The sequence below is a fragment of the Elaeis guineensis genome, chromosome 5 (genome assembly GCF_000442705.2).
Source record: "Elaeis guineensis isolate ETL-2024a chromosome 5, EG11, whole genome shotgun sequence".
NCBI classification, from domain to species: domain Eukaryota; kingdom Viridiplantae; phylum Streptophyta; class Magnoliopsida; order Arecales; family Arecaceae; genus Elaeis; species Elaeis guineensis.
Genome location: NC_025997.2, coordinates 33,267,154 through 33,295,128, shown reverse-complemented (window position 1 = coordinate 33,295,128; position 27,975 = coordinate 33,267,154). Strand labels below are relative to the sequence as shown.

Genomic DNA, 27,975 nt, shown 5'->3' with positions numbered 1-27,975 from the left:
TGACTGCACAAATGAAAAACTCATAGCCTTATCCTTTGATATTAACCCAGACAATATTGTTTGATCATACTGTTTGCGCAACCTTCAAAGTTGAAACATTCCTTTCAAACTGTCTAATAGCAGGAAATGGGTCCAAGAGAAAATGAGCAACCCCCGACAATATCCAGGGGACACAAGTATCCAAAGTTCTGTTTTAACTTGGAAACTTGGGTCCAGTTGCATACTGTTACATACATCACGCTTGACCATAGGTTGCATTGGAATTAAAAACCAAACGCGCGCGCGCGCGCGCACAAGAAAAGAAAATGGCCATCAGGTTTTCCAAAATGTTCATAAGAAATCTTCGTCCGAGGCATGCTTCAACAAATCCTTCATTTTCCCACCTGAAATTTCCTGGTGAATATAAGATGTCTAGCCACCAATAACGTACAACATGCACTTTATCCAACAATAAGCTTTTTGCCATAGGCTAGGGCCTAGTAAAGTCCCTTGGTGATTGGTTCTACATGCCTCTGAGCAAAATGCTGGGCAGAATATGGTGAAGCTCATAATATGCAACATTTACCAGTATCTAGTGGAAAGTCAGCTTCCTCAGTGTGCCATCTGACTGGCATCAAGAGATGATGCTTAACTACAAGAGAACATTGCAACATAAACTAGTTCTAGGAAAACCAAGTGATTAAACATTGACTCCGGCAATCCCGTAACTTCCAACCCCTTCCAATGCCCGGTAGATGTTGAATGCATAATCAGCGACATGACTAAAATGATGAGACGAGCACTAAATACCTTGAAGTTTAAATTGGAAAAGGAAATGGATATAACATTATGTTATTTTACAACTCATGTTATCTCTCCGCACAAATCAACAATCCTTCTTGCTTTCAATCTCAGCAACTGTGACAGTTATGTGAACTTGGCTGTTGAAAAATTTAAAAGAAAGAATGTGTGTGTGTGTGTGTGTTGTGGGGGGGGAGGGGGGGTTGGGGGGGGTGTGTGGGGTGTGATGGGGCGCATGGTAATCTATTGTTGCTTTCAATCTTAGCAACTGTGACAGTGTGCGTGAGGGGGCATGGTAATATATTCCTTCTTGCTTTCAATCATAGCAACTGTGACAGTGTGTGTGCGTGTATGTGTGCGCACACATGCGCAATCTTATCAACTGTGACAGTGTGCGTGCACTTGCAATCTTAGCAACTGTGACAGTGTGTGTGTGGCTTTCAATCTTAGCAATCGTGACAGTGTGCGTGAGATCTAGATTTAACCTATGCCAAATCAGAAAGAAGTGATAAATACTTTAAATTTGAAAATTTGAGTCGATAGTTTTCAAGATCTTGGACATGAATAATCTTTTATAATTAAGAATTCAGTCTGGCCAGCCAAAGGAAGAGCCAAAGTAGTCTAAATTTGAATCACCAAGTAATACCTAACCTACAAGTCTAAGCCTTCATTTGTTAGATGCCGCATACTGCTATATTTGAAATTATTTCTTAAATGGAGTACATGGGAATGAGATTAATAGCTTTGAAATCCTTGTACTGCCTTAACCGCTTATCCAGTCTTCAATCATTCTAGACTCCCTACGACCTCCGGACAATAAGCCAGGCTCTTATCTATTCTATTGAAGTCTTTTAGTCCTTTATTGGTCCTCAAAAGGCCTGAGTCCATGAGAAAAACAAGAAAAATACAATACTTATTACTTTCTTAAAAGAGCAATTAGACTTCATTTAGGTTTTCCAGTTTTGCTGGCTCATTTAGCTTTTCCCAAGTCTGGACAGACTTGTTCATTTTAAAAATTCCTCATGTCAGTTTCATCGAAAGTCTGAAAATATTTCTTTTGTGTAGTTAAATAAAGAATGAACACTTATCACTTAAGGCACCATGACCAATTAATTTGAAAATGCAACCACATTTCCATGTAATGCTCTGAACGTATTATGATATATAGTCTTTTGATTCCATGAGCTTCTAGACATGGATTAAGTACCATATTAAGTACCACATGACCAGATTGCATCCACAAATAAACTAGATGTCCATGGTCAGCAGGCTGTCATAAGCAAGCATCACACTAAGGACTGTCAGTGATAAGGTTAAGCCAAGCCCTAAATTGATGAATATGGGGAGATGATAAACCAAGCATATAAACAGAAAGAAGATGATATTAAATAGCAGAAAACCAATAGGTAAAATATTTGCTCTTTGGACAAAAATAATGGAGATCAACATAAAAGGATTAAGCAAGAGCAAGAAATAGACCCAAGTTCCCAAAATAATGAACTACAGAAGTCCATAATTAAGGTTCTCATGAAGAAGGCAGAAATGAAGAGCCAAAAGCTAAATTGAATCCTAAGAACACAAATTGCATCAAACATAAATAACGATATGATAGTGAAACAGAACAAACAAATGTAAAAAACATATAAGAAAATTATGACCATAGTCAAAAAAAGTGAACCAACAAATCTCAAAGGACAAAAATTTGCTGATCTTGTAAAATATGAATAGATAGGGTAAAAAACGGATTTGGGATTCTACAGAAGGATGGATCACCCAGCTGGTTGCAAAGAGGAAGGCCAGTTATCTCAAACTACCAGAAATAAAGTTCACAACCTCCTGTACAAACCATGGAATATCCAAAAGAAAGATTCTAAAAGTACTGAAGATTTTGGGAAAGGTGATTCTTGGATCTCACTAAAAGAATGGGATGCCCAACTTCTAATTGAGTCCCCTACAAACATGCAAAATAACACATGTTTGTTTCTGACAACTACATTTATCATTGGATTTCTATAAGACTCCAATGAGAAAGTCTAACAGAGGTATCATCACACAGAAGTTGATGAGTAAGGCACAACAAATAGTGCTGGTGATTAGCAAATGAAGCAACCTCTATAGAGCCTTGGTTGGCCTCTGAGACTGACAAAAAGGAGCATAAGATGAATTTGGCAGATGACAATATGCGTTTCAGAAAGTTGAAACATTGCAATGCAAAGAATCCAACAATATTAGGTAATAAAGCAATAAGCACAGAAAATAACCACCCTATTCAATTAGGTAGACCATATATCTATCACCCTCTTATTTCTTATTGCTACTAAGCCTTCTAAGATATTGGATACATTTTTTTAGATAGATGGATAGATAGCAAGACAACAGTTATTTGTTTCTGACAAATCTATTATCATTGGATTTCTGTAAGACTTCAATGAAAGAGTCTAGCAGAGATATCACCACATAGAGGTTGATGAGAAAGGAACAATGAATAGTGGCAGTGATTAGCAAATGGAGGAAACTCTCAAAGTCTAGACAGGCCTTTTAGCTTGATAAAAAGGAGCAAAAGATGTACTTAGTGTACAATAACATGAGCTTCAGCAATTAGAAACAATGCACAGTGTTCAAAAAAAATATTAGGTAATAAAGCAATAAACACAAATTATAGCTCACAAACTGTTCTTAGTTCATTTTTATGCTACATAAGTGTTATGTACAAATATCAACTGCAAAATAACCACACTATTCAATTAGGAAGGCCATACATCGATCACCCTCCTATTTCTTATTACTCCAAAGTCTTCTAAGATATTAAATACATTCTTTCAGATAGATAGACAGATAGATATTGATGAAACTCCAAGCAGAAAATTTAGGAGAGAGGGAGAGGAGACAGTGAGCAAGTGAGAGATAGAGAGATAAGGGTGTAATTGTTTTTGTTCCGTCTATGCCGGAAGACGGTATAACAAAGTTGCTTTAATTTAAAAAAAAAGACAAACACACCACAAATTCAACAAAATCAATCCATGATAAGTCAACCTACAAAATTTTACGAACATGACATACCTGTTACCTCAACCAGTTCCTGGAAAAGTAAAATTTATTTAGTTACATTCTGTTGTGCAATCATCAGGTGGAAGATTGCCACCTCACCAAATGTTGGAATGATAGCTGTCCCGGATCTACATCCACAATATTCAACATGACCCTGATCATCATTCTATACACATCATCTTATCCCTACCCCAATTGGCACTATGCTTTGAAACAATATATTACTAATTTGAATTGCAAAGAACATAATGAACCATTTTAAATTTCTAATGCCAAGATCACATTAATAACAATTTTCACTGTAAAACAGTAGATAGAACAAAAGAAGAGAAAAGTATATTAAGTGCCCCATGAAAAAGCAAAACAATAAACTCCAGATCCCAAAATATTCAAACAAGGTGAAGCAGCAGAAGTGGAGAACCATGTAAAAAATGTCCCAGAACCAACCTTCAAGGACCAAATTTAAGGAAATCCACACTAACAAACAAAATCTCAAAAGTACAATAGGAAATAACTAAGAAAAAGGTTTTCTATGTATACTCAAAAACCTAGAAGAAGGTACAAGAAAGTGAACAGCACCCCCATAAAAAATCTAATTCAAAGTGGATAAGGTCTTGGCAAAAACAATAATGCACAAAATAAGCACCAAAACTTGATATAAGAAAAATTGAAAAATGAATGGATCAAGGCAAACATGTCAAGCGTCCTTTGACATAATAATTGGACACCAATTTAATAAAAGAAACAATATTAGTTCAGGTTTAAAATGTCCGAGTTCAGACTTCTAGCATAGAGGCGACCAATAGCTTGATGATAGCAATCAAATCTCAAAGGCCAAACATGTTGCAAGCGTTCATAGGCTCAATGGATTTTTTTTCTCCCTTTTTTATTTGTATTCGGCAGGTTGGGGGGGTAGGGGTGGGCCGCATGTACAACATTTGATTTTAAGGTGTTATTCACCAAATATAAGAGGGAATCTTCAAGGTTTAAACTAAGACATCTAGTGTTGAATCAAAATTTGCCAATGAAACCACAATCCCCATATTTACTTAGATTAACATCCTAATTTCTGAATAGAGTCCAATTAACTTTCCCAATAATAGCCATTGAGTATTCCCAAAGACATTGATCTTGCAACAAAGTTGCCAGAAAAACTGGTGCGAAGAGATCCTTCTTGGGGTGACCCACCAAAGGTAGCTGAAAAAAACCTAAGTTTGGGCTAAAAAATCTGTACCTAGCGATGGGCTGGGACTTCAAAGGTTGCTGACCAATGATTTTACCCTAATCTTTGCCTTACAATTTTAAGGAAATTTAACTAGGCCTTAATAGGGTAAGTTTGGATCAATTTCAGTTTGATCCCAATCCAAGTGGTTTCGACTTTTAACCCACTCGATAAGAACTCAATCTGGTCTTCAACAAATCTCAAGCCTAAACCAATGTTCACGGACTCGATACCGGAGCCCATGCCGGCCGACCGTTGGTATGGCTCGACATGGGTCCATACCGGACCGAACCGGTGCAACCTGACAACAAGCCAGAGAAGGGAGAGGGAGAAGAAAGAGAGAAAGAGAGGGGGTGAGAAGGAGAGGAAAAGAGGGAGAGGAAAAGGGAGGGGGAGAGATGCCGCCGGAGAGCTCTCTGATGGCCGGCGAGGTAGTGCGAAGGGAGCATAGGGTGGCTGAGGAACGCGGAGGATGGCTGATTAGAAACAAGAGTTTGCCCCTGTTTCGATTTTATTTTTGATTTTTAATGGGCAAAATTGACAACAATGTTGCCTACTTCACTCTTTTTTTTTAAAAAAAAAATATCCGGATGAAATCGGCAAATAGTTTGCTAACTTCAAATGAAATTTTAAAAAATAAAAATAAAAATTTGCAAAGCCAAATTTACACGTTAAAATCAAAAAAAAATCCAAAACAAAGGCGAACCCCTGTTCGAAAATGAAGGGGGCAGAGCCGCAGAGGCCCTCCTCTGGCTCAACCGCCCTCAGGCCCATCAGCGTGGAATCGTCGGCCATCGAAGATCTCACGGCGGAGGTGCCATCCGTCTAGAGGCCTTTGACAGCCTTCAGAGCCCGATAAGGACCTCCCACACTCTCTCTCCTTCCCTCCCTCCGTGCATACCGACCTTGGCAAGATGTCAGATGGCCTTCGACGGCCGCCGAAGACCTTTCTTCCTCTCCCCCCTCTCTCTCTCTTCCACTCTTTCTTCTCCCTCCCTCCAAGAACCGATTTAGACGCCGGATCCGTCCTGATTTCCCGCCGGTCTGGCTCGGTATAAGGTGTATCGAGCTGTTCGACACGATTTTAAAAACCCTGGTCCAAACCATGCCAACTAGGGCACTAAAACTCCTATAGGTCATCTTTAAATATATTACTTTATAACTTTAAGTGCCTTCTGAATATTTCATTTGTAAATTAATATTTGAAGATTTTTAATATATAAAAGAAAATCTACTTTTGTTTTCTGGTGAAACTGCATAACAACTAAAACATAGACCGAGATCTGATTGGACCAGAGTTTCAGAACATGATCAATTCAGTGCACGCAACTTGTGAGCAATTATCTAGTTAGCATAGCCTGAAATTTAATGGGATCAAAGATTCCAACTACTCCAAACATTTCAATTACTTATATTAGTTATATGTAAATCACATACAACATAATTGCATATACATAAAAATGTACATATGTTGGTATAATTGACTTTGCTATATATAACATACTTGCTTCTGGCATTACTATTACTTTAGAACAATCACAAAATATCTAAATGTAATTTTCAATCTTTCAACCTTTGTAGCCTAATGATTTTTTATAACTAACATCATCTTTGAGCATTAGTCTCCACATGCATGACATATACAGTTTACCATTCATTAGTTGTTCTAAATTGCAGCTCAGAATGCTGCAGATAATAATGTTCTTTAGTGACAGAAGAATGTCCAAATAGTCATGTTATGAAATCTTTCATTACAAAGACAAATTTCTCATGATAAACCAATCATCAAAAATTTGTGCAGATTACCTGGAAGGCCTCCATGTGTAGTAGTGATATACGTGAGATCATTGGAAATTAGAAGGCATCTTTGAGCTTTCTGCAGAGCAAAGATGTTGAGATCAGAACACATACAAATACAATGATATACAAACTGCTATGGTCATGCTGAGCTCTAAAGGTGACTATCAAATAGAGAAATTGCATATAAAATCTCATAAAAGATGACAACATAACAACACTTGTAGAAATTGCAAAATACCTGAATGGTCACTGCACATTGAGATGTTCTCTCAACAGAAATAATACAATGGACAAAACTTCACAAAATGTTTAACTTTCAAAATCGCTGGTTAAGGACACTGCTTGAATAAGGACACCAGACACCCACGGGCAGGGCAAGTGGCAACGCAACATCTTGTACTGCTTTCACAGAAAAATAGCAAAAGAAACTGGGAAAAGAAACATGTATCAAAGGGACGTTCTCAAAAATACACCATGAGCTAACACAGCTCCAATGCTTTAAACATAGACACCATAAGGAACATTGCATGGTATGGAGATGTTTATCGCAGACATTTCCACGGTTCTGGCCGATAAACTGCATGAAGTAGAATATAAATTTCAATGGTTTTAATGCAAATTCCAGGCATGATTTTCACCATTCCATGACTCGCCCAAAATCGCACATATAACCAACCACTTCTGAGGGAATCAAATGAATTTAATTGCTGATGTCTAATGAAAAATTCATGATACAAAAATTACAAATATGCTGAATAGAATACATCAAGTGTAACAAATGTCAAGAATTTGAATAGAAAAGAAGCTACGTGTCCCCACCTTCAGACAAGATGGGATGGAGCAAAGCATAAGATGATCAATTTTCTTCCATCCACCTTGTACTAAATTCCTGATTTTGCAGTCATAAAACTCTGAAACTGCAAGGGACCAGATAATGTAGGAAATTTTGTTTCCTTGCAAATAGCTTCCAGCATCAGTAAGGTTTGCGCTGCTTATTGTCTCTCTTAAGTTGTACCTTAAGCTTTTTACCACCTAACTGAGAACCATTCATTGCATTGATGGCAGCCTGAGCAGCTACAGGAGAGTCATAACTTACAAAACCTGCATATCAAAGGCATTTATTGGAATGTTCAAAAACAACTCAAATATCATAGAGAGAAACATGTTGTTTACCGAAGCATTTACTAACACCAGTTGCCTTGTCAACAAAAACTTTAGCGCTCAAAACCCTTCCAAATCCCTGAAAGGCATTTGAAAGCTCCTGGTCGCCAAATTCTTGGGGGATATGATATATAAATAAATTAGCTCCGGGAGGACCTGACAGTAACAATTGAATAATCAGCTAGCAGGACAACAAACATCAGGAGTCCAGCTTAAAGGACTAATAGGAATGCAAGGGCAAAAGGAAGTCCATCACCTTCTACCTGACCCCCCGAACTCGTACTGGTGCTTGAAGATGATGCTGGATTACTATTCATGTTTACCTGTTGGACTGGTGCATGGGAGTTTCCAAAAGGCCTGTGGCTCATCATACCACTTGGATAGGCTAGAGGGTATTGAACACCTGGCATGGCAGGATATGCCGACCCCATGTAGCCGGCAGATTGCATTGTGGCAAAATTCCTGGGCACCGTGCCTGGGGAAAGATCTGGACTAATTCCATGTACCGTATTTCCTTGATTAACAGGAGGAACCATATTATTGAAGGCAGCTTGATTTTGCATTGAAGCTAAAGGGTATTGCATGAGTCCATAAGTTCCAGTTGGCTGTGCCAGCAAGAGGGGTAAAAAGGAAAGGAAAAAAGGACATAAGCAGTCCAGCATTGCCATGATGTGAGAAGAAAATTATGTTGGAAAAGAAAAGAGAGCATGAAATCAAATAGAATTTATAGAGATCCAGATATCATTTCAGAGGTGAAAGTCAATAGATGTACCATAAATTGATGGATAAGTTTGTTGATGCTTCAAGTGTTTCAGGCATTTGGAAATGGGCAGATATATTCCCCAGCATCAAATAGTCCAAACTAGTTGACATAAAGAAGAAATCGGTCCCTTACTATGCATGTATAAACAGTCGTATAGATTGTCATGTCACAACATGTTGGTACTCTCAGATTGTTAAAGTATGCTATATTATGCAGCGGGTAGACTGATACATGCATAAGACATGGTTTTTACAAAGGTGGATGTGAACTTCATGGACCATATTTTTAGGACCTTTAAATTTCTGTTAGTGCTATATGAAACTAAGTAGCTAGGGAAACATACATATGCTGAAATCATATTGTGGCATCTTTGTCAATATTTGGATGAGTGGAGATACCATGGTAGGTAATTAGTGCATTGGAATGGGATATACTATTTCTAGCGTAGGTCTGCTGGTTATGCATTGTGGCTAAACACCATTTGACTCATTATGCCTATTTGTGCTACTTTGCATGGTTTCAAATCCCCATGGGGTATCCCTTAGGACACGGAGACGGGCTGCCATCCCAAATTTCAGAACAGGACCATCTCACCATCATCCCAGTGTCCCATTTGGCACATCTTGAGACATCCCCAGTCCCAAGTGTTAGGATAGGACAGGACAAAGGCATGTCCAGTTCCGCAGAAAAATCAGATTAGCCTTATCTCACAAGATTTAAAACCTTGCTACCTTTCACCTCTCTCTGTTTCAATTTTGTATGATGCTTGAACTAAAAATATGGTAATTTTATTAAATAAATTATTTTCTAATAAAATGAAGTACATATGAGCAAACCATCTAAGCTGTCTACAGGAATCTAAAGCACTTTACTTAACACCTCAATCTTGACAATTGGTAGTTCATAAATAAACAGGCCCATGACCTGAAAAATCTGCTGGAAATCCAGATTCACATGAACCAGATAAATCTCAAAGGGTTCAAATGGTTTTTCCAGCAAACATTATTTATACTTTTAACTGTCATCCCAATAGATACGACTCTATAAAATAAAAACAAAAAAGCAGTTACAAGAAGAAAAAAACAAGAAAAACACACATAAAGCAAAAGCAAGATATGCATTACAAGAAATATTATCATGCGGAGAAAAAAATATAAGCAACAAGAAAAATCTAATTTATAAAAAGATACACTTTTAGCACTTCTACTTTTTGGAAATATCTATTCAAGAGATATCTTTTCAACCAATTGAAGGAATCTCACCTGATAGCCAAATCCATTATATGGAGGAATGTATCCCATTGGTAAAGCTCCATATAATGAAGGGTGCTGTATTGAATTGGTATTTGGATGATTTGAGGCCTGAGATTGAGCTTTCTGTGCCCTCCGGGCTTGCCTTTCCTTCTCTGTGTCAGCCCATTTAACAACCAAAGGCATGCTTGAACCCTGCATGTGCAGAACAGCTCTTGTAAGATACTGAAGAATCCATTGCGATCATAATTGTGCAAGGATAAAGAATAAAATTGTTATCCTAAACCCTAAGTGGAAAGTAATAAAACAAAAAATTACTCCAAAAAATGAAGCAAAATGGTATAACAGGGATGCTGGACCTTGTGGCCAATTAACCTTAGTGGAAGCATCATAACCTGAAACACATTATCAAAGGCTCCAATCACCCAATTCTACCAGTTCACTGCATCTATTTGAGAAACAATGGCTCACATGACATCATCCAGATTTACTTTGCTCTCACAAATGCTCATTTGTCCAAAGTAAATTCCTCAACAAATTGAGGATAGATTGTTCAAGTCCACTTAGACCAAATCATCTCATAGTTATGGTGATACCCTACCTAATTAGGCCTGATTAGCCACAAAAAAAAAAAAGGGGACCCAATTTTTTTTAAAAAAAAGGATTTGCATGATTATTAAAGCATCAAAAAAAAAAAGTTAAACAATGAAGAAGACTTCAATTGGGAGTCTTCTTCCTCCCATTTTTTGGTGGAAATCAAAGCCAGGGAGGAGTGTAACTCCTCCCCCTCCATCTCTATTTAGAGGGAAGAAGTCTTCTCATCCTTCCCATCGGAGATCAAGCCCAACCAGAGGAGAAATTGCCAGAGTTTTCTTCCCGAAAGCTATCATTGTGCTGCCAGATTTCAACCTTAACATTGCCGGAAAAGTCAGGTATTAGTCGGCAAACTTTGATTGACCCTCCTCTCCTTCTTAGTCATAGGATCATGGATTCTAGCTAGCAATCACCAGATTTTCTTGAAAAACTTAGCTCTAAAATTTTCTTTATTTTTCCGTCACTCTATTGATCTTTTCCAATGCCGTCCTCACCACCAATCACTGGACTAGAGTCCCTTGATCATGCGGTCGTGGTCTGCTCTTCTAGCCACAGGCACTACCGGACAAGGGGGCCTTCCCATGCTTCGGAATAAGAGGGGCAATGGATCCTTTGTTCCGTGAAAGAAAAGAGGAAGAAAGAAGAGAAAAAGAAAGAAAAGAAAAAAAAAAAAGAAAAAAAAGGAGAGAGAAAGAGTTCTTTCTCTCTCTTCCCTCTTCCCTCCATAGAATTGTTTCTCTCTTTAGTTTCTCTCTCCACTTTCTCTCTCTAAAAAATTTTACTGTCTCTAATAATTTTCTCTCTCTAGAATTGTTTCTCTCTTTATGAAATTTATCTCTCTAAGATTGATCGAGTAAAGGGCTTTATTTCAATGATTTTGATCAAATTCAGTGAAGGATCCGGATTCGTGATCATTGGATAACATGCCAGTACCTACCTTGCTTAGACTTGGATACTTTTAGATTTGATCTCTACGGAGTCAATTATATATTAATCTAATCTAGATTAAATGAAATTATTTGATCGAATTGATCTTTAATCTCTGAGCACTGTATTGGCCTCCATCCTGACCCTTATTGGACACTATTGATTTGATGACCCTCGATCTCTATTGAACTACCTGTATCCTAGTTTGATCATGATCGAATAAAATTATCATGACCAGATTGATTCAGACTATTGGATGCGACTACCATTCATCATGTCTTATTTAACTATTCGTATACTTTTTGATTATTGGACTTAATTATGTATAGGGATATAGTTGTCTCGATAAGAAGATGTCCCGCAGTAGAATACTACAATGTGATCTATGAATCAAAGATTTTGAAAAAAAGTTATGGAATTATATGAATTTGTTGGAGTATGTATAAGATAAGTAATGCTTCACTTTTTCTAGATTTATCGACAAATTATATACTACTTATATCATTGAATTTTGAATCATATTTCTTGTGATTTACGAATATGAAGCATGATATTTATTCGATAAATATATGATACAATACTATTGATGCATTATCGAAGGCATTGATCCCATTAGGGAGTTGTGATCGATTGATTTTGATTTCGAATGATTTTGTATATTGTTCGATTTAAATACGAAATGGATTTTATTGAAAAAAAAATTTAAATCAAGATGGATTTTGAAGCTGAACTATGTATCGAAACCCTACCAATAAGATTATATGTTGGCATATCAATATCCTGCCAGTGGAGATTATGCACTAGTACATCGACACCCTGCTAGAAGGGGTTATGCATTGGTATATCAATACCTATCAATGCGGATTGTATGCTAGTATATTGACACCCTACCAGTGGGGGTTATACACTGATATATCGACACCCTGCCAGTTGAGATTATACGCTAGTATATCGATACCCTACCAATGGGATTTATAGATTGTCATCGTATCTATGCTGAGCTCATCTGGCCTAACCATAAGATATAAGTATGGTCATACTTTGTGGCTGTTGAGACAAACATGATGTTTTGAAAAAAATTGATTTATGAATGAAAATAAATTTTCATAGATCTTATTTGATTAGTATTGCATATATTGAATTGATGCACCTTGCATACTTATTTTTAGCATATTATTATTGCTGAATTTATCTAACTAAAGTGTATATTACTTACTGGGCTGTCTAGCTCATTATTATCTATTTTAGTATTTTTATATATTCAAAGAACTACCTTGATTGAAAAATTCTATATGGAAAAGCAAATTAGAAGCAGAATTTGATATCTTTATTTTAGATTAAGATTTATTGAAATTGATGAAAAACTATGACGTTTTATTTTATAAGATATTTGATTTATTTGAATTAAAATTAAACATTAATTTTTTGAATTTTATTCTACTATTGCGTTATGATATCGTGATGTGATGCCATGCATGCTTGTGGATAGAGTTCTCCATAAGTATACAGCGATTGCCACAACCCCTGGCTCGCGATCCCAGATCAGGGGCGTGACAGTTATTAACCATCACAAACTACAATTTCTTGTACATGGTGATCTTCAAAGTCAATATTTGAATCATGGGTAGCTTGCTTGTTGAACGGTCATCCATTTCTTTTGCTTAAAAAATAGAGAAATGGAACTTCATTTTTTCTCCTTGCCAAGAGACACTTCCTCTCTACAATAGGATAAGCTTAAATTCTTGTGTTTGCCAATGTAAGCCTTTTGTAATAAAGTAACAAAATTGATAAAGGACCCAATCAAGATTTGCCATGTCGGTGTTGGACCCTATCCAGTACCATCTAATTACAGTGTCAGTATGTGGTACAATACAAGATAACAAAACATACCGAGAATCAGTAGGGCATGGGACTCTATACTGGTTCAGTATCGATACAGTATGGTATGGTACATCCAATATGTTATGGTACCGATTGGTACAGCAAACCTTGGACCCAATGATTACCCAACCCTTCCAAAACAAACATGATCCCTGCTTGACATCAAAAAATAAACAATCAAGTCAACCCATCCCATATCTAATTGTATAATTTGTCGTTTAATTCCTACACAAGTGGACATGTTTCAAGTAAGTCATAAAATCCAATACCAAAGGGATCTTAATGGCACTGCAAGAAATCAGAAGAAAAAGAGGATACAATAGAAGGGACAGAAGCAAAGGCACATTTTTTTTTGGGTGGGGGAAAGGTGAGAATTGAACTCAGTCTCCTGTATCATCACCTAAAGGCATTACCAACTTTGTCATTGGCACCTCCTAAATCTATCTAATATCTTATTCACACTATTCCTCCAATTCTTAAAAAAAAAAAAGAAAAAAACAATTTATTCACCTAAAGTTACTTTCTGAATTTTTTTTTTGTTGCAACTGAACCAAAAATGTGACAATTAATCATGAAATTCACAATTAATTCATGAACTGATCATAAATTATCCATAAAATACTTCATAATTAATTCATGATACTCGAATACAGACTTGATCATTCATCATTCTTTTTCAGATGAACTTCCATGTATTGAAACATTATTATATACATTTATGATACATATATACATATTTATGTTTGCTTGAAGTGAGGATTTTCCAACTTCATGAACTTTCTGCATTTTCCTGATCCAGATCTTTATGGCTTCCTAATGCCAAACTTGTGACTAAGCTTTCATTACATTCTATATTTAAGAATTTATGTCAGAAAATTTAGGTTCTCTATTATTTTAATAAAATCTATAGTGGTAAGTTGCTTCTTTATATACTTTCTCCAATAGAGATATAGCACCATGATATATTGTAGGACACTAGGACTAGTATTGGGCACACCAGATAAACCACAGAGAGAGAGAGAGAGAGAGAGAGAGAGAGAGAGAGAGAGAGAGACTTTGAATGGTTGTGATCACCCAAGTGAGACTCTTTTTTGCATTATTTATTTAACCTGATACACGCTCAAACTTTTGCCTGGTATATTTCCTCACTGAAAGAAATTTAAAAATTAAAAAAAAAATGCTTATTGAAGATGTGCCAGGCTATAAATTGCGAGAGATGTGAAGAATGAAAAGAAGGGGGCAGGGGCAGGCAGCTTTAGTGTCATAAATATCTAGAAGTGATAATGCTTTATTGCTTTGTTTCCTTAAAAGCTCAGTGAAACAGCTGCAACCAACAGTGAAAAGTTGGCATTTTGTCCTCCCCTGTATATTGACCAAAAACCACATGTACACCCTTCCAGGGCATGTTAATAGAGAAAATATAGCAACATTAATCTAGAAGAAATAGGCATCTCAGAGAAGATGCTTCATCTTCGTTGATTTCTTTACCATTGAAATTCAAACAAGAGATAAGAGCCATCTAGATGGTTTCTTTTTTTGATAAACAAACTAAAATAAGAAAGAGAAGTTATGTCCATGGTCTCTTTTTTCTTGTTAGATAAGAAAGAGAACAAATCACCTCCACAAGAGACGCATTAGAACTGCTGTCACCTTTCCTACTAAAACATGAAAGCCTTACAGTTGGACCTCACAGGAAAGTCTTCTCATCCAACTTTGCATGGCTGGACTTTGAGGCTTTGGCATAACAATGGATGTATATTAATTGAACATTCATTCATAGGATATACCTCTATTATATAACATGGGTTAATGGTTATGGCCTTTGTTCATAGGATGTCTTGGGTTAAGGACCTACATTGTGGATGATTGCATCTTAGCAACTTTCCAGCACTTGAAAATTCAAGCTACATAGTCCTGGTGCTAACATTTGGGACCAGGCATCAGGTTCACTCCGTTGACTACAAGGATGCATCATGGAGTTAGAAGTTCCAATTGAAACCAATCTGTTTCAACTTTTGGATTAAGTTAAACTGAAATTAGTCTAAATCGAACCGTTGCTTTATGGTTTTTGTAACCAGTCGTTCCTTTTTTATCAGTCTCCAATTCAATTATTTCACTTATTTTCTATTCAATTTTTAAAGGGGGGAGGGATAAGGTGAGGCATTGTGGCACATAATGAGGCAATGCAAAAGCATAAAAGGCATAAAATATAGGTCTCATGAATTCCTTGAAAGAACATCATGCCAACAAAGCAAGGTAAAGGAAACAAACATTATAGACTTTGTTATAACCAAGGGCAATTCACAATTGCAATGCAAAATTTAAACCTAGTGATCGGTGCTTCTTAACACATCTTGCCATACTAGTTAGACCCTATATGCAGAAATGTCTTTTTTATGAAAATATATACAGCAATGTCATAAAAGAATTCAAAAGATCCATTCATTATGAGCAGGAATAAAACCGAATGCATATACCTCCTGCACAAGGCATAAGTTGTAAGGTGTGCACTTCAAATGAGCATCTGCACGTGGAGCATATGCCTCACCATATATAGACTCACTCATGAAGTTCATGGCATTTTAAGAGTCTCATCTCAAGGCAAAAATTGAAAAGCCCTCAGAAGAAACATTTCTACTCTTTCTTGTTTCTATTAAAATTTATTTTCTGGTTAGAAATTTCATGAAGAATAAGAAGTTTTGCACAGATGGAAGTCTCAATTTTTTATTTGGAAATGGAAACAATGGATAAGTTTTAAACTATGGCTTTCCTATTTGCATAATAATTTTTTTCTTTAAAATAAAAGATAATCAAAGAACAAAGCTCTTATCTTTTCTACTCCAAGATGTGCCTCCTAGGAGTTCTTCATTGATGCTCCCTCAAATAAACTATTCATTGCATGTCCCATTTCATCTAGTTGCTGGTATTACTGCTAGCCATGATGCTCATACAAGCAGAATCTAAGAGCTCCAGTGCTCCCTTAAATGAACTTTTCATTGCATGTCATGTTCTCAAATATTAAGGTTGTCTTCCTATGAAATCATGCTCTATCCAGTAAGTTCCTCTCCTTTCTTACAAAAACTCAAGGTTATCATGACATATGAGTCTTAGATACGCCATAATTTGGTTCAACATCATGAGCAACAAGCCACCATGGATTAGAGGCTTTCAACCAAGGATTTAAGCATAAATGCAAATTCTGTATCAGCCTTGCCATATCATAGTACTACCAATTGTTTTGAGCAAAGTTTGACATACCGATCGATATCGGTGCCTACTAACCACACCATACCATACCTATATCAAACTAGCAAGCAATATGGGAGGCATACCGACTTTCGGTATACCAAATTAGGTATTATACCAAGCATCCTAACACCATAATAGGAGGGTACTACTACGGGGTTCGGTTCTGAGATGGCAAACCTTAGCTTTAAGTACCGGTTTTGGTACGTATACCAATGGTCCCCTGGTACACCCACAGCAAGCATCAATATACTACATTCCTTAGCATCGACAAGATATGGGGAGCATATCAAGTTCCAATTACTTACTAGTTGATACAATATGCCCAATACAAAACAACACAATCCAATTAGTAAATCCTTGCTGCTATTTATACCCATTGATATCAATCCGTACCATGTATTAGTTCAATAGTATACCTATATTGTTAAGGTACCAATATAGGCAGCAATACCAGTACTTCAAGCCTTGCTTTCAAGGCCATAAATGGTGCATACTTAGGAGTTGTTCATCTTCTTATGATCCCATGACACTAATAAACTCAATGGCTCAAGTATTAATCCATGTCATGCCTATTTAGGTACCTAGAATTGGGTTGATAGTGCTTGGTACTGAGCCAAAAAGGTTAAAACATATTTTTGTTTTCACTATTCACTATGTTGGAAAGGGAGGGGGATGACATTGTAGTAAGTAGAAAAATGACCCATCAGGCAGATAACAAAAAACAAATCTTCTTCACACAAATATCATTTAAGCAAAGAAAATTTGTACTACTTATTGCATTCCCATTTGAGTTCAATAAGGTCAACTTTCCACCTCACCAAAGTTTGGGAATGGATTGAAATAGAAACCCTTAAATGCCACCAAATTTCTCAAATCTTTTTCTTTTTTCCCTCATCCAAGATTTTCTGAATGACTACCACATATTTTTGTTAACGATGTCATAATGTCAATGTACAGGCATTATTATAAAGTCAATATAACTTTTAAACAACACATTATACAATGTATTACAACCTACAAAAACTAATGTTTTGAATGTTTGATACTAGTAGGAACTCTAAATATCCTTTAGTGTATGAAATAGTCATTATACAGACCGATAGAATTTTAAAGCATCAAAAGAAAAAGAAAAAAAATATAAAACCCCATTCCCTTGTAAAATGTGTTCTAATGCCATGCAAATCGTGTCCATGGTGTGCCAAGTTTGAGTTTGACACAGCACAAGGCATGTTTCATCTAGCCACGAAACAACACACCCCATGCCACCGCACTTAAATCCTTGACTAAAGTGGGCAATCAGTATGAATGTTAAGCAACGTCATGGCCTTATGCTAAGATGTCTGGTAAATTTGCCCATCCTTGATTGTCATTATAGCCGACCATGCCAAGCGTCAAGCAAACAGCTATGAAGAATCATTTTTTCCATCAAGACCATAATGAGGCTGATATACAACCCTGCCTTCTACCTACATGCTAGTGCGTGTTAGCTCAATTACATTACACATGAGCTAAAGATGGGCTTTGCAAGATTAAATAAACATAACTTAATTATGTCCACGCCAAAGTAAGCAGCGTCCTGCTGCATGTTAAACACTATTTATGGTAATGATGTTTCCATTATTAACTAATTATTATAGCATCTTCAACATTGGAAGCTTGAATTTTCATTCATTCCCATAGGTGGCCATCATTGTAGCAAAGAATATACCTGATTTGTTCAATTTTCCCAATTCGATTATATGTGGAAGTTTAATCTTTAACAAAATAACGTATAAAATGATGGACCTGTATTTAGATAAATGCAACATATTTGTCAATTTTTGAGTGATCTCAACTAAGTTATCATCAATTAGCTTGAACTTGCTCACATAATAATTGCCCGACTACTATTAGTTTCTATGCAATTATGCTGAACAATCTTAATTAACTCTAGAGGGCATTTCATTGACCATTCCTCTCCTTTCCACCTTCAGGCTAGAGTTTAAAACCTTGATTAAAATTCAATAAAACCCAGTCTACCCACTCATGCTGACTTGGTCGAACCATTGCTTGCAAGGCATTGAGAGTTAGATTGGTGCAAAAACAATTTTTATGTGAAACCAATTCAAAATATCTTTATATCATTGATCCAAGTGGTTGAAGCATTCAAACCACTTATAATAAAATGTCCAAACATGCTTGCTTCAGCAGATAAGATGTCATAAAGAAAAGGCATTTGAAAAATGTCTAATGACCTAATGCTATCATATTCTTAAGCCTGATGATCTCTTTCCATCTTTCTTGATTGATTTTTCATCCCTCTCCTTTTCCGCCTTAATTTTTGTCCGATGCCATCATGGGCTATGATTGGCTCCAACAGGCAGCTAATTATGTCCCTCTTCTATTCCGCAATCATTATTCTTTGTCCCCTTTTTCTTTGCTGCTGATAGGAATCCATTGACATTAAGCAAAGCACCAAGAATTGGACATCATTGATTTCTTCCTTTCTACAATTAAAAGAGGAATTAGAGATTAGGTCTCAATAACTGATTTCAAGAAAGAACATAGCCAGCCATTGCCAAGAATTGGAGCTTGATGATTTCTTCCTTTCCCAACTCTCAGAGTCAGAAAATAGGTTTTTTTCCTCTTTGGAAAAAGGCAGTAGGCTTTTGTGAATGAATTTTGTCATCACTGAACTATACAACCTGCATCAAACTGCTAATCCATGACTCAGATGCCAAAATAGACTAGTGTCTACGCTAGGCAGTGAACCATTGGCGAACTACCACTGGTAAGTCTTCAAATGAGAAATTTTCATCTCCTTGGAAAACCAATAGCATAATATCATTCCCCACCTCAATGCCAGAGCTGAAAACATGTCATGGCTATTAAAGCAAAAGTTATTCAATGACTATTTCTCCAACATGGTTTTTCGATCTTCTATCAAATAATTGGCGACTTGGGTTTCCAAGAACAAGTACATTAAGATCAATGGCCATAAGAATTGTTCTCATATATGTACGTAACGCATTGCCTATCACAATAGTATACACAATGATACAAATGAATTAGTGCTTGTATATGTATGTAACGCATAGCCTATCACAATAGCATATACAAGGATATTAGCCCCATCAATGGATTGTACTGCATTTGAACAACACAGCCAACACTCTTATAGCTTCAAGAACGATATAATTTTACAATGAGAAGACACCTTGGCTTTCTACAAATGCCACTCTGTGCATCATATGCAGCAACTCATCCAACAAATAATCCACCACTTGTCCCAAAATATCATATGGTTGCCATACCTGCAAGTACTAATCAAAGAATATGCACTATCACACGCTTCTAGAACAATATTGCTTTGGACTATCTCTCAGTTTAGTGCAAGAAAAGTAGTGTCTAACATTAAGCCATATGCAACTTGGGAAGAGAGAACATATGAATGTTATATAGTTGTCTTCTTTGCATCATTTGAAAGAAAAAGGCATAAAGAGCTAAACAAAATAAATGAAAATCTGCAGAAGTCTCTTAGTTGGATAAACACAGACCTCCATTCTGTATTTCCCATTTAAGGCCTCGAGTGCTGCAAGAGCTTGATCTTTAGTTTCATACTTCAAAAAGGCACAGCCTGCTATTGTAAGTAAAAGAAAGAAATAAGTGACTCTGATTAAAAAAGAATAACAAGGAAGCATGGACACACACAGGATGTGGATATGATATGTATACGCCAATACAGTAAATTTTGAAAAAGTAGGACACTTTAACTAGGATATGCCAACATGTACATATACATTTTACAAATATATGTAATAATGTACCCCGCAATAGCATAATGCGTACTTTATGTATTAGCATCACCTTCCGTAAATTCATCATCTAGTCATCATCCAAACCCATAGACCATAATTCACAATCCATGCTTTTAATAGCAACATCTCAAAACTAAAATTAACCATTTATCATTAATGAGGTAATGTTCATAGAGAAAAGAAAGAAACATCCTCACCCTCAGTCTTGGAGGTGTCCTAGAAGTATCTTAAACAAGATTTGCTATCTGAGTACCGTACCATTTTATTACAATGTTGGTATGCAGGTCGGTACAGTATGAGAGTATCGATATGATACGGTATGCCAGACCAGTATAGTATGCTCTATACCGGGTGGTACAAGGTGGGGTATGGCAAACCATGATCTTAAGCATATCCAAGAAGTTTCCAAACATTTTTGAACATTGGATATATATCCTAGGAGTTTCCAACAAATATCTATATCTAGTATGTATCTGATATGGAAACTGCATGTGATTTAAAGTATTGATGCTTTCTAGAAGAAAGGAAAGTATGATAATTAAATACTGAAAATTTTAATTCAGAACTACAACCTGCTGAGTAGAGAGTGAGTCATGTTAACTAGTTAAAAATATAGAAAGGAACAAACTGTACCTTTGCTTGTTTGTTGGGGACCTCTTAAGATTTGTAGGTCCTTAATGTTACCATATGTTGAAAACAAAGCAGAAACTTCAGCTTCAGATACATTCTTCGGAAGCATACCGATGAAAAGTTTGTGTTCTGCACATGTCAATAACAAGTATTCAAAAAGGCTTATCTAAAACAGAAATATCACCATCAAACATAAATAACTATAAATCAAGAAGAAAAGAGGCAGAATATCATATTTCTAGGAAATGCAAAATTGTAAGTTCTGGCTTGCACAACATTACGCACCTAGTCTTTCCAGTTCACCATCTGCATACTTCACTTGCAATGGACTAGAAGCCTGAATCAGAAGAGTAGAGCAACCATCAATCAGAACTAGAGAACAACTTCTGTAAGCCTGAGGTAGAGACATACCTTCTTCCATTATTAAGCCCGAAGAAGAAACCACAAAAATATTATTCAATATTTCAATTCATAGAGGAAGTAAAAAATAACAGACACTAATTACTTGGATATTACTCAAAACATTAAAATTCAGTACGGCAACCAATCTCTCCCAAGAAATTACAATAGAAAAGAATGATGTTAACTAACATGAAGACAGGTTGGGAGTTGACATGTGAATTTTATGGTGGACTTGGTTAGAAGTTTTCCACATTCTATCCAACCCAAGTGTTCAACAAAGAGCAAAAAAAGTTCTCATAAAGACGTTCCTCAGTAATATCATCATGCCTCTCGAAGTCACATGCAGTAGCAATACCAAACCAAATATGACGAGTAGTGCTAAGCTGAGGCTAAACCTAGAAATCTTAATGCCCTAATGCCTTTCAAATCTTCCAGCAATAATTCTTGCTAATAGGAATGCCCACATTGTAGCAATTCCACCAAGAAGGTAATGGGTTACTCCTACAGCATGTCCTTATACAATGCTCAAGGCTCTAGGTTGAGCAGTGGGAGCAACTTTTAATTTGTCATGACCCTAACGATGGATTTGATGAGTTCTTGCCAATAACCACAGCCACTTGAAATAAAATGAACACCTAAGAAAAAAGACCATATGCAGATAATGAAGAACCATAAGACTGAATTACTTGAGATGCCTGTGCCCACAAGAAATATCAGAGCCATCTATTAATAGTAATGGAACTCTGAGGCTTTCATTCATTAGATTATGTATCCTGGTTCTTATGTATCATGGCTTAGTGCCATGCAAACCAATAAAAAAGAGGGGAAAACCACATATGTAACTATCAGTTGTCCAGTTTAATTGGGCAGAGAATACATGAGGGTCAGGTCAAACAATCTCATGATTCAGAATAGCACTATATAGCAATCTGACAAACAGTGGTAGACTGGTGATATGCCACAACCCAGGATCAAACCACAGTCTTCACCCTTAGAGGAGAGGATATGCACCAGCCAACCATGTCTTGTTGATGCTGCAGCATCTGACATAATGAAAATGAAACAGGATCAACTCCTTTCTAGAGACTATAAACTTTAGCCCGGTATGTTTCTGTGACTGGTAGTTTGGGCAAGATGTTAATATGCATCTGGGTTGTAATATGTCTATATCCTTTGTTCAGGATGACATTCTTTGTTCAGAAGAACTTCAGCTAAGCGGGTTGAACATCCAACATCGGACGGTCGCTTCAAAACTTCTAGAGCACTTTGCCATAGCAATTATATTCTTTACCTACAGTAATTAGCATATGAAACATAACTATTTGCAACCTCTTTTTGATTTTATACAGCATCCCAGTCCAAACGTACACAAAATTTTTCTTAATAGTACAAGCTCAACCGAAATTCCTCATTCACATTCATCATTAATCTTTCTTTCTTCTATTCCACCCAAAGTAATTTTCATAGGTGGTCAAATTTATACAGAAAAATTTTCCCTAAACCCCAACTTGATTCCAACATGATGCTCAAAACATTCTAAATCAACTAGAAAGAGAAAAGGTAGATAATGAACTTTCTGATGCCTCCATAAACTACATCTCTGCTTGAAGATATTTAAGTAAGATATTATTTCTTACTAAAACAGCCATTAAATTACCTAACCAGCTATCCATAGGGGCTCTCATGAGGGGCCTATCAATACAAGTTTCAAATGGGATTACTGATCAAACAGGGAACCCAAACATCGGTGCTTGGGTGCTAACAAAATTGTTATAAGCTTGTAGCAGTCCTTTTTGAAGTGATATTATGCAGGCCATCAACAAGAGGGATGCGCATAAAGAGGCACAGGTGAAGCAATATTTCCAAAAGTTCTAAGTTACCGCTAATGCTCCATTCACGATTAAATCTTCTGCATGAGATGTCCAACAAAAATCACACAGAAAGCAATCCTGATAACAAGAAGACACTTTCTAAAAGTTGGATGTTCAGAACTTCAGATTACCTCTTTGAATCCAACCTAACATGGCCTGCATCCAGCCAAATGAAATATAGCTCAATAAAAGAAACAAAAATAGATGAGAGTTTGGATCATTTCTCGTTTATAAAATAATTGGACAATCTGGTTATTTGCCCACTGCGGTGCATTACGGTGTGCCACACCATTTAATAGTGGATTTTTTGACAAGGACTGACAGATACAGCAAGATTTGTCTCATTGTCTGTCCAGTCACCCAGTAATGAATTGTAGGGGTCAGATGTATGAATGATTGTGGGTCAATAACTGGATACTCCAGTAAGTCTAACTGGAAACACATTTCCCCAAAATATGCTAGGAAACTTGACTAATTTGCCTGCCTAATAGAGTTCCTAATTATTCATAACAGAAATAGGTTTGTTATACTTTCTTAATCCATTTTGAAGTGGGGTTCTTAATTGTTCATTTGCATCAGAAAAAATCTAAAATTTTAGCTAAATCAACTCCTTAAATCTGATCAAGTTTGATTTGCATCTAATTGCACTTGCTTAAATCTATTTTTAAAATGAAAAATAGAAAACCTGACAAATTTTTGCAACCAAATACAATCCTATCAGCATGGGGCAACATAGAGGACTCAAACATATATGATCCAACAAAGTTGAAATCTCAAAGAAACCCATAAAATTTTGAAAGAAATTGATTGGGTCCCACTCCCCCAAAAACTGACTAGTTATAGATTTTTGGACATAGGTTGTTAATTCAGCCAAAAGAAAACCAGCAACCTCTCTCTTTAGTTTTTGCCACTCCATAAGAGTCCACTAAGTGCAACAAAAACTTATACAGTTAGACCTAACAATAGTCTTGCATGGAACAACCTTTTACTTCAATCTTCCAATTGTAAATTCTTCAATTGTCTTACCACCATCAACACCATTTTAGTACCAAGATTTTACGTCTCGGCAGGATGAGGGGCATCCTAGCCGTCCCGTTCTTGTGAGCAAACAAGGTTGGGACGGGGTGGAGACTCTGAAATCCATCCATGCAGGGAGAGAAAAAAAAAAGAGGAAAGAAAGAAAAGAAGATGAAGAAAGAAAAAAAGTGAAAGGAAAAAAGAAAAAGAAAGAAGAAAAAGAAAGGAAAGAAAAAGAATAAGAAAAAGAAAAAAAAGGAAATGATAAGAAAACGAAACAAAAGAAAAAAAAAGAAAAGAAAAGAAAGGAAGATAGAAGAAAAAGAAAGAAATGACGGAAGAAAAAAGAAAAAAAAAGAAAAAAATGAAAGAAGAAGAGAAGAGAAGGAGGATATCTATCAGGATACATGACCGGGACAACTATCGGGACAGGAAAAGATAGCGAGACATCTCGTTCCAAGGAGATACCGAGATACCTCCATCCCATGAGATTTAAAACCTTGTTCGGTACCTTATATTTTTTTTGCTTTCTAAACAATATGTATCCAGAACTGTTGTGAAATGCTTATTCCTTTTTCCACATGTTCCTTAGGAATCATGTTTCCAAATGTTCAAACTAATAAGTGATACAGCGGTTTAATCTCATAACAGATTTTAGCATGGCATCATTTATTATTTATGCCGAAGCTTCACATATCTACCATATGGTGGTGCATAAATTGGTTAATTGTCCATGCTAAGCAAGCTCTATTTCTGGCTATGTCATGATGTGCAGTAGGAATTACCTTTTTTGTTTTACACTCATGACAAGAAGACGATATTTCAAGAGAGAAGCTTTTTTTCTGTGGTAGTTAAAAGAGAAGAATTTAAGAGCTAGTTAACGAGAAGAATTTAGGAGCTTAAGGATTTGATGTATCCTCAGTTCCAAAGATAAGCTTTTGGAATATCACTTGTGATATGTAACTTAGACGTGAGAAAGGTCAAGTTCATCCTTGTGCAACCTTAAGTAAATTTATAGAAGGTCATATCTCTGGCTCCATATTTACACCTGCGTATAGTATTAACATACTTAACCATGGTCTTTCTGTACTTAAGTTGCATGCCTGGCCATTTTGAGCACTTGAGTGAACATGTTCTTAATTTGGAGCAACTTAAACTTATTTAAATGTCAAATGAATCCACTTTGCACTTCTTAGCAAATAGATGTGGTTTCTAAAGCCCCTTGATGAAAATTGATCTCCAATCCAACTTCGGCACAATGTAGACATTACCAAACAAAAGCAGACTTGGCCATGACCATAAAATGCAAATAGAGCCAAAAAAAAAAATCAAATCTTATACGAAATGACATGTGACTCAGCAAATTCAGATCAACCAGGAGAGGATTTATGTATCAGCTAATTGATTGCAACTTTTTGTTTGCTTGGTTAAGAGGTTGTTCCTTTTTTCCCTTCCATGGCTATGAAAATCAACAAATGTCACTTGTGAAATATACTGCCTGATCATGGAAAGAAAGTGTGGAATAATTTCAAGACTACGAGTTCATTATCAGAGGGAGCTATTGCCAAAAATTTACTACATGTGTTAACAACACATCTCAAATCAATTGGTAATGAAACTGGTCATCTTGAACATAACATATGGCATCAATCAAACCAATAGAAGAAAGCAAATTAAATGGTGTAGTTGGATGAAATTTAGCCAAATACAGATCAATAAATATCTCTATTTTTCTTTTGCAATGTTTACATATATTTCTAGCAACAGATCCCTCTGATTCAATGACACATTATGTGCCATATTGTGAAGATGTGATTCAATGCTGCATTATATGAAATACCTCATCTGACAAGTATTTATCTCCAAATCTTCATATCAAGTTATGTTGTTTAGCTAGATTGTCATGATTTGATTTTAGAACACAAACATTAAAAGTCTTTTGCAGATGTCAAACATGTTATCCAGTTAATTCAAAGATCTTTTTGGCATTTTATGCTTTAGTGGCATTGAAGTAATAGATGGCTTCCTTTTGTTAGGCACTTAACATAGCCTGATAAATGGCCCAAAATCAGTGATAAAATAACTCTCAATTTTCCTATCCTGATTTCACATTTAATCTGTGTAAAAAAAAAATTGATATGGTAAGTTTACCTTATTACATCAGTGTAACAAAAAAAAAAAAAAAAGAATCAGTTGCCGACCAGAACACAACTCTGAAAATCAGCACACCTGACATCAACTTTTTTACATTTCCTTCTCACGACAATGAGCATCCAATCTATCACAATTCAAATCCATCCGTGCCTTGTGTTCTATCAACATTGCCATCACTGCCACTCAACTGAATCAAATTATTCCTGAGAATGTCCAATTCATGCCTTAATTACATTGACAAGCTGATCCTAACGGTTTTAATTATAGTTCTGCTGAACTGACAAATTACTTTTTAGTGGTAAGGCCTTAATTGCATGCCAACTTTTTTAACTACCATATTTCTGTCTTTTTGGTTGTGACAGAGTAGAAGTTCTGCCCCCTTCCAGACTCAAACCCAGCTACATCACCTTTCCTTTGCAAACTTCACGCTTTTTCAAATTTGCAGCTAAGCAAAAATTCTCACAACTGACATCAGCTGTCCATCAAATACTTTGAGCTTTTTATATGGTCTTATTCAGTACACTCAACCATTCCTGCCCGTAACTAAAAACCACTCTTTGCCATCTATTCCATCAATGCTGCCACTGATACCCGTCCAACCGCATCAGATTCCCCGACCATTCCCAGTAATTCGTCAGATCATATCACAACTGACACAATTCCAACACAAGATCTGAGATAAATAATTGAATTTTTCAAACACGGAGATCATGATAACAATGCGACAAAATCCAAAAATCGAATTTTCCGAAATCTATGCCAATGAAACAAACCACTAAATACAGATCCAATCCGATTCATTCCATAAAAAAATTCAAAACAGATCAAGAAAAACAAAGACAAGATTGGAAGAAATGCATACACCCGGGAGCGTGCGCTTGTTGTGGCAGGCGGTGACCGCCTTGTCGGCCTCCTGCCTCGACGGGCAGATCAAGAAGCAGCAACCTGCGACCCAAAGAAAATCCCTCTTTGCCATCAACCCCCGACCAAAACCCAATTCCCACCGGCATTCCCAAGATCCAATCACATCAAACGGAACAAGAGCTAAAGAGATCGAAGCACCAACCTCGGGAGACCTTGGTGGCCTTGTCCTTGATGATGTTGACCTCATCGACGAGCGCGACCTCCCTGAACATCTCGAGGAGCTGCTCCTCCGTCATGTGCTTCGGCACCTGCCCCACGAAAAGCTTCACGCTTTCTCCTCTCTCCCCGTCTTTCCCCTTCTCACCTCCTCCCTCGCCCTTCTCCCCACCTTCCGCCATTACTCTCTCTCTCTCTCTCGCTCTCTCTCTCTCTCTCTTCTCTTCGATCTCTTCTCGGTTACTCTTCGAGATTTCTTCTCTTGTTCTCCTCTTCCCTCTCTCTCTCTCTTCCTCTCTCGTTCTTGTTGGTGATGATGGTAGAGTTTGATGATGGGAATTAATAATTT

General features: G+C 36.6%; 1 protein-coding gene across 9 annotated transcripts; it reads right to left on the bottom strand.

Annotated features, from left to right (window-relative positions):
• On the bottom strand, positions 1–27,973 carry LOC105045311 (RNA-binding protein BRN1). Of its 9 annotated transcripts, XR_012141497.1 has the most exons (13): positions 27,613–27,971; positions 27,409–27,491; positions 21,388–21,496; positions 21,106–21,231; positions 20,212–20,294; positions 10,037–10,219; positions 8,268–8,616; positions 8,024–8,167; positions 7,670–7,951; positions 7,089–7,278; positions 6,857–6,926; positions 3,841–3,956; positions 1–383 (listed from the first exon to the last, which is right to left on the bottom strand). XR_012141497.1 is itself a non-coding variant. In XM_073257874.1 (9 exons), the coding sequence occupies exons 1-9, from the start codon at positions 27,806–27,808 to the stop codon at positions 7,943–7,945; spliced, it is 1,266 nt and encodes a 421-aa protein (XP_073113975.1). In that variant the 5' UTR covers positions 27,809–27,973; the 3' UTR covers positions 7,530–7,942. The 9 variants fall into 9 exon arrangements, 5 of the variants coding, with proteins under 5 accessions (XP_073113975.1, XP_073113972.1, XP_073113971.1 ...); XR_012141496.1 differs by having other exon boundaries at positions 1–3,956; XR_012141498.1 differs by lacking the exon at positions 3,841–3,956.
• Positions 27,974–27,975: the final 2 nt, after the last annotated feature.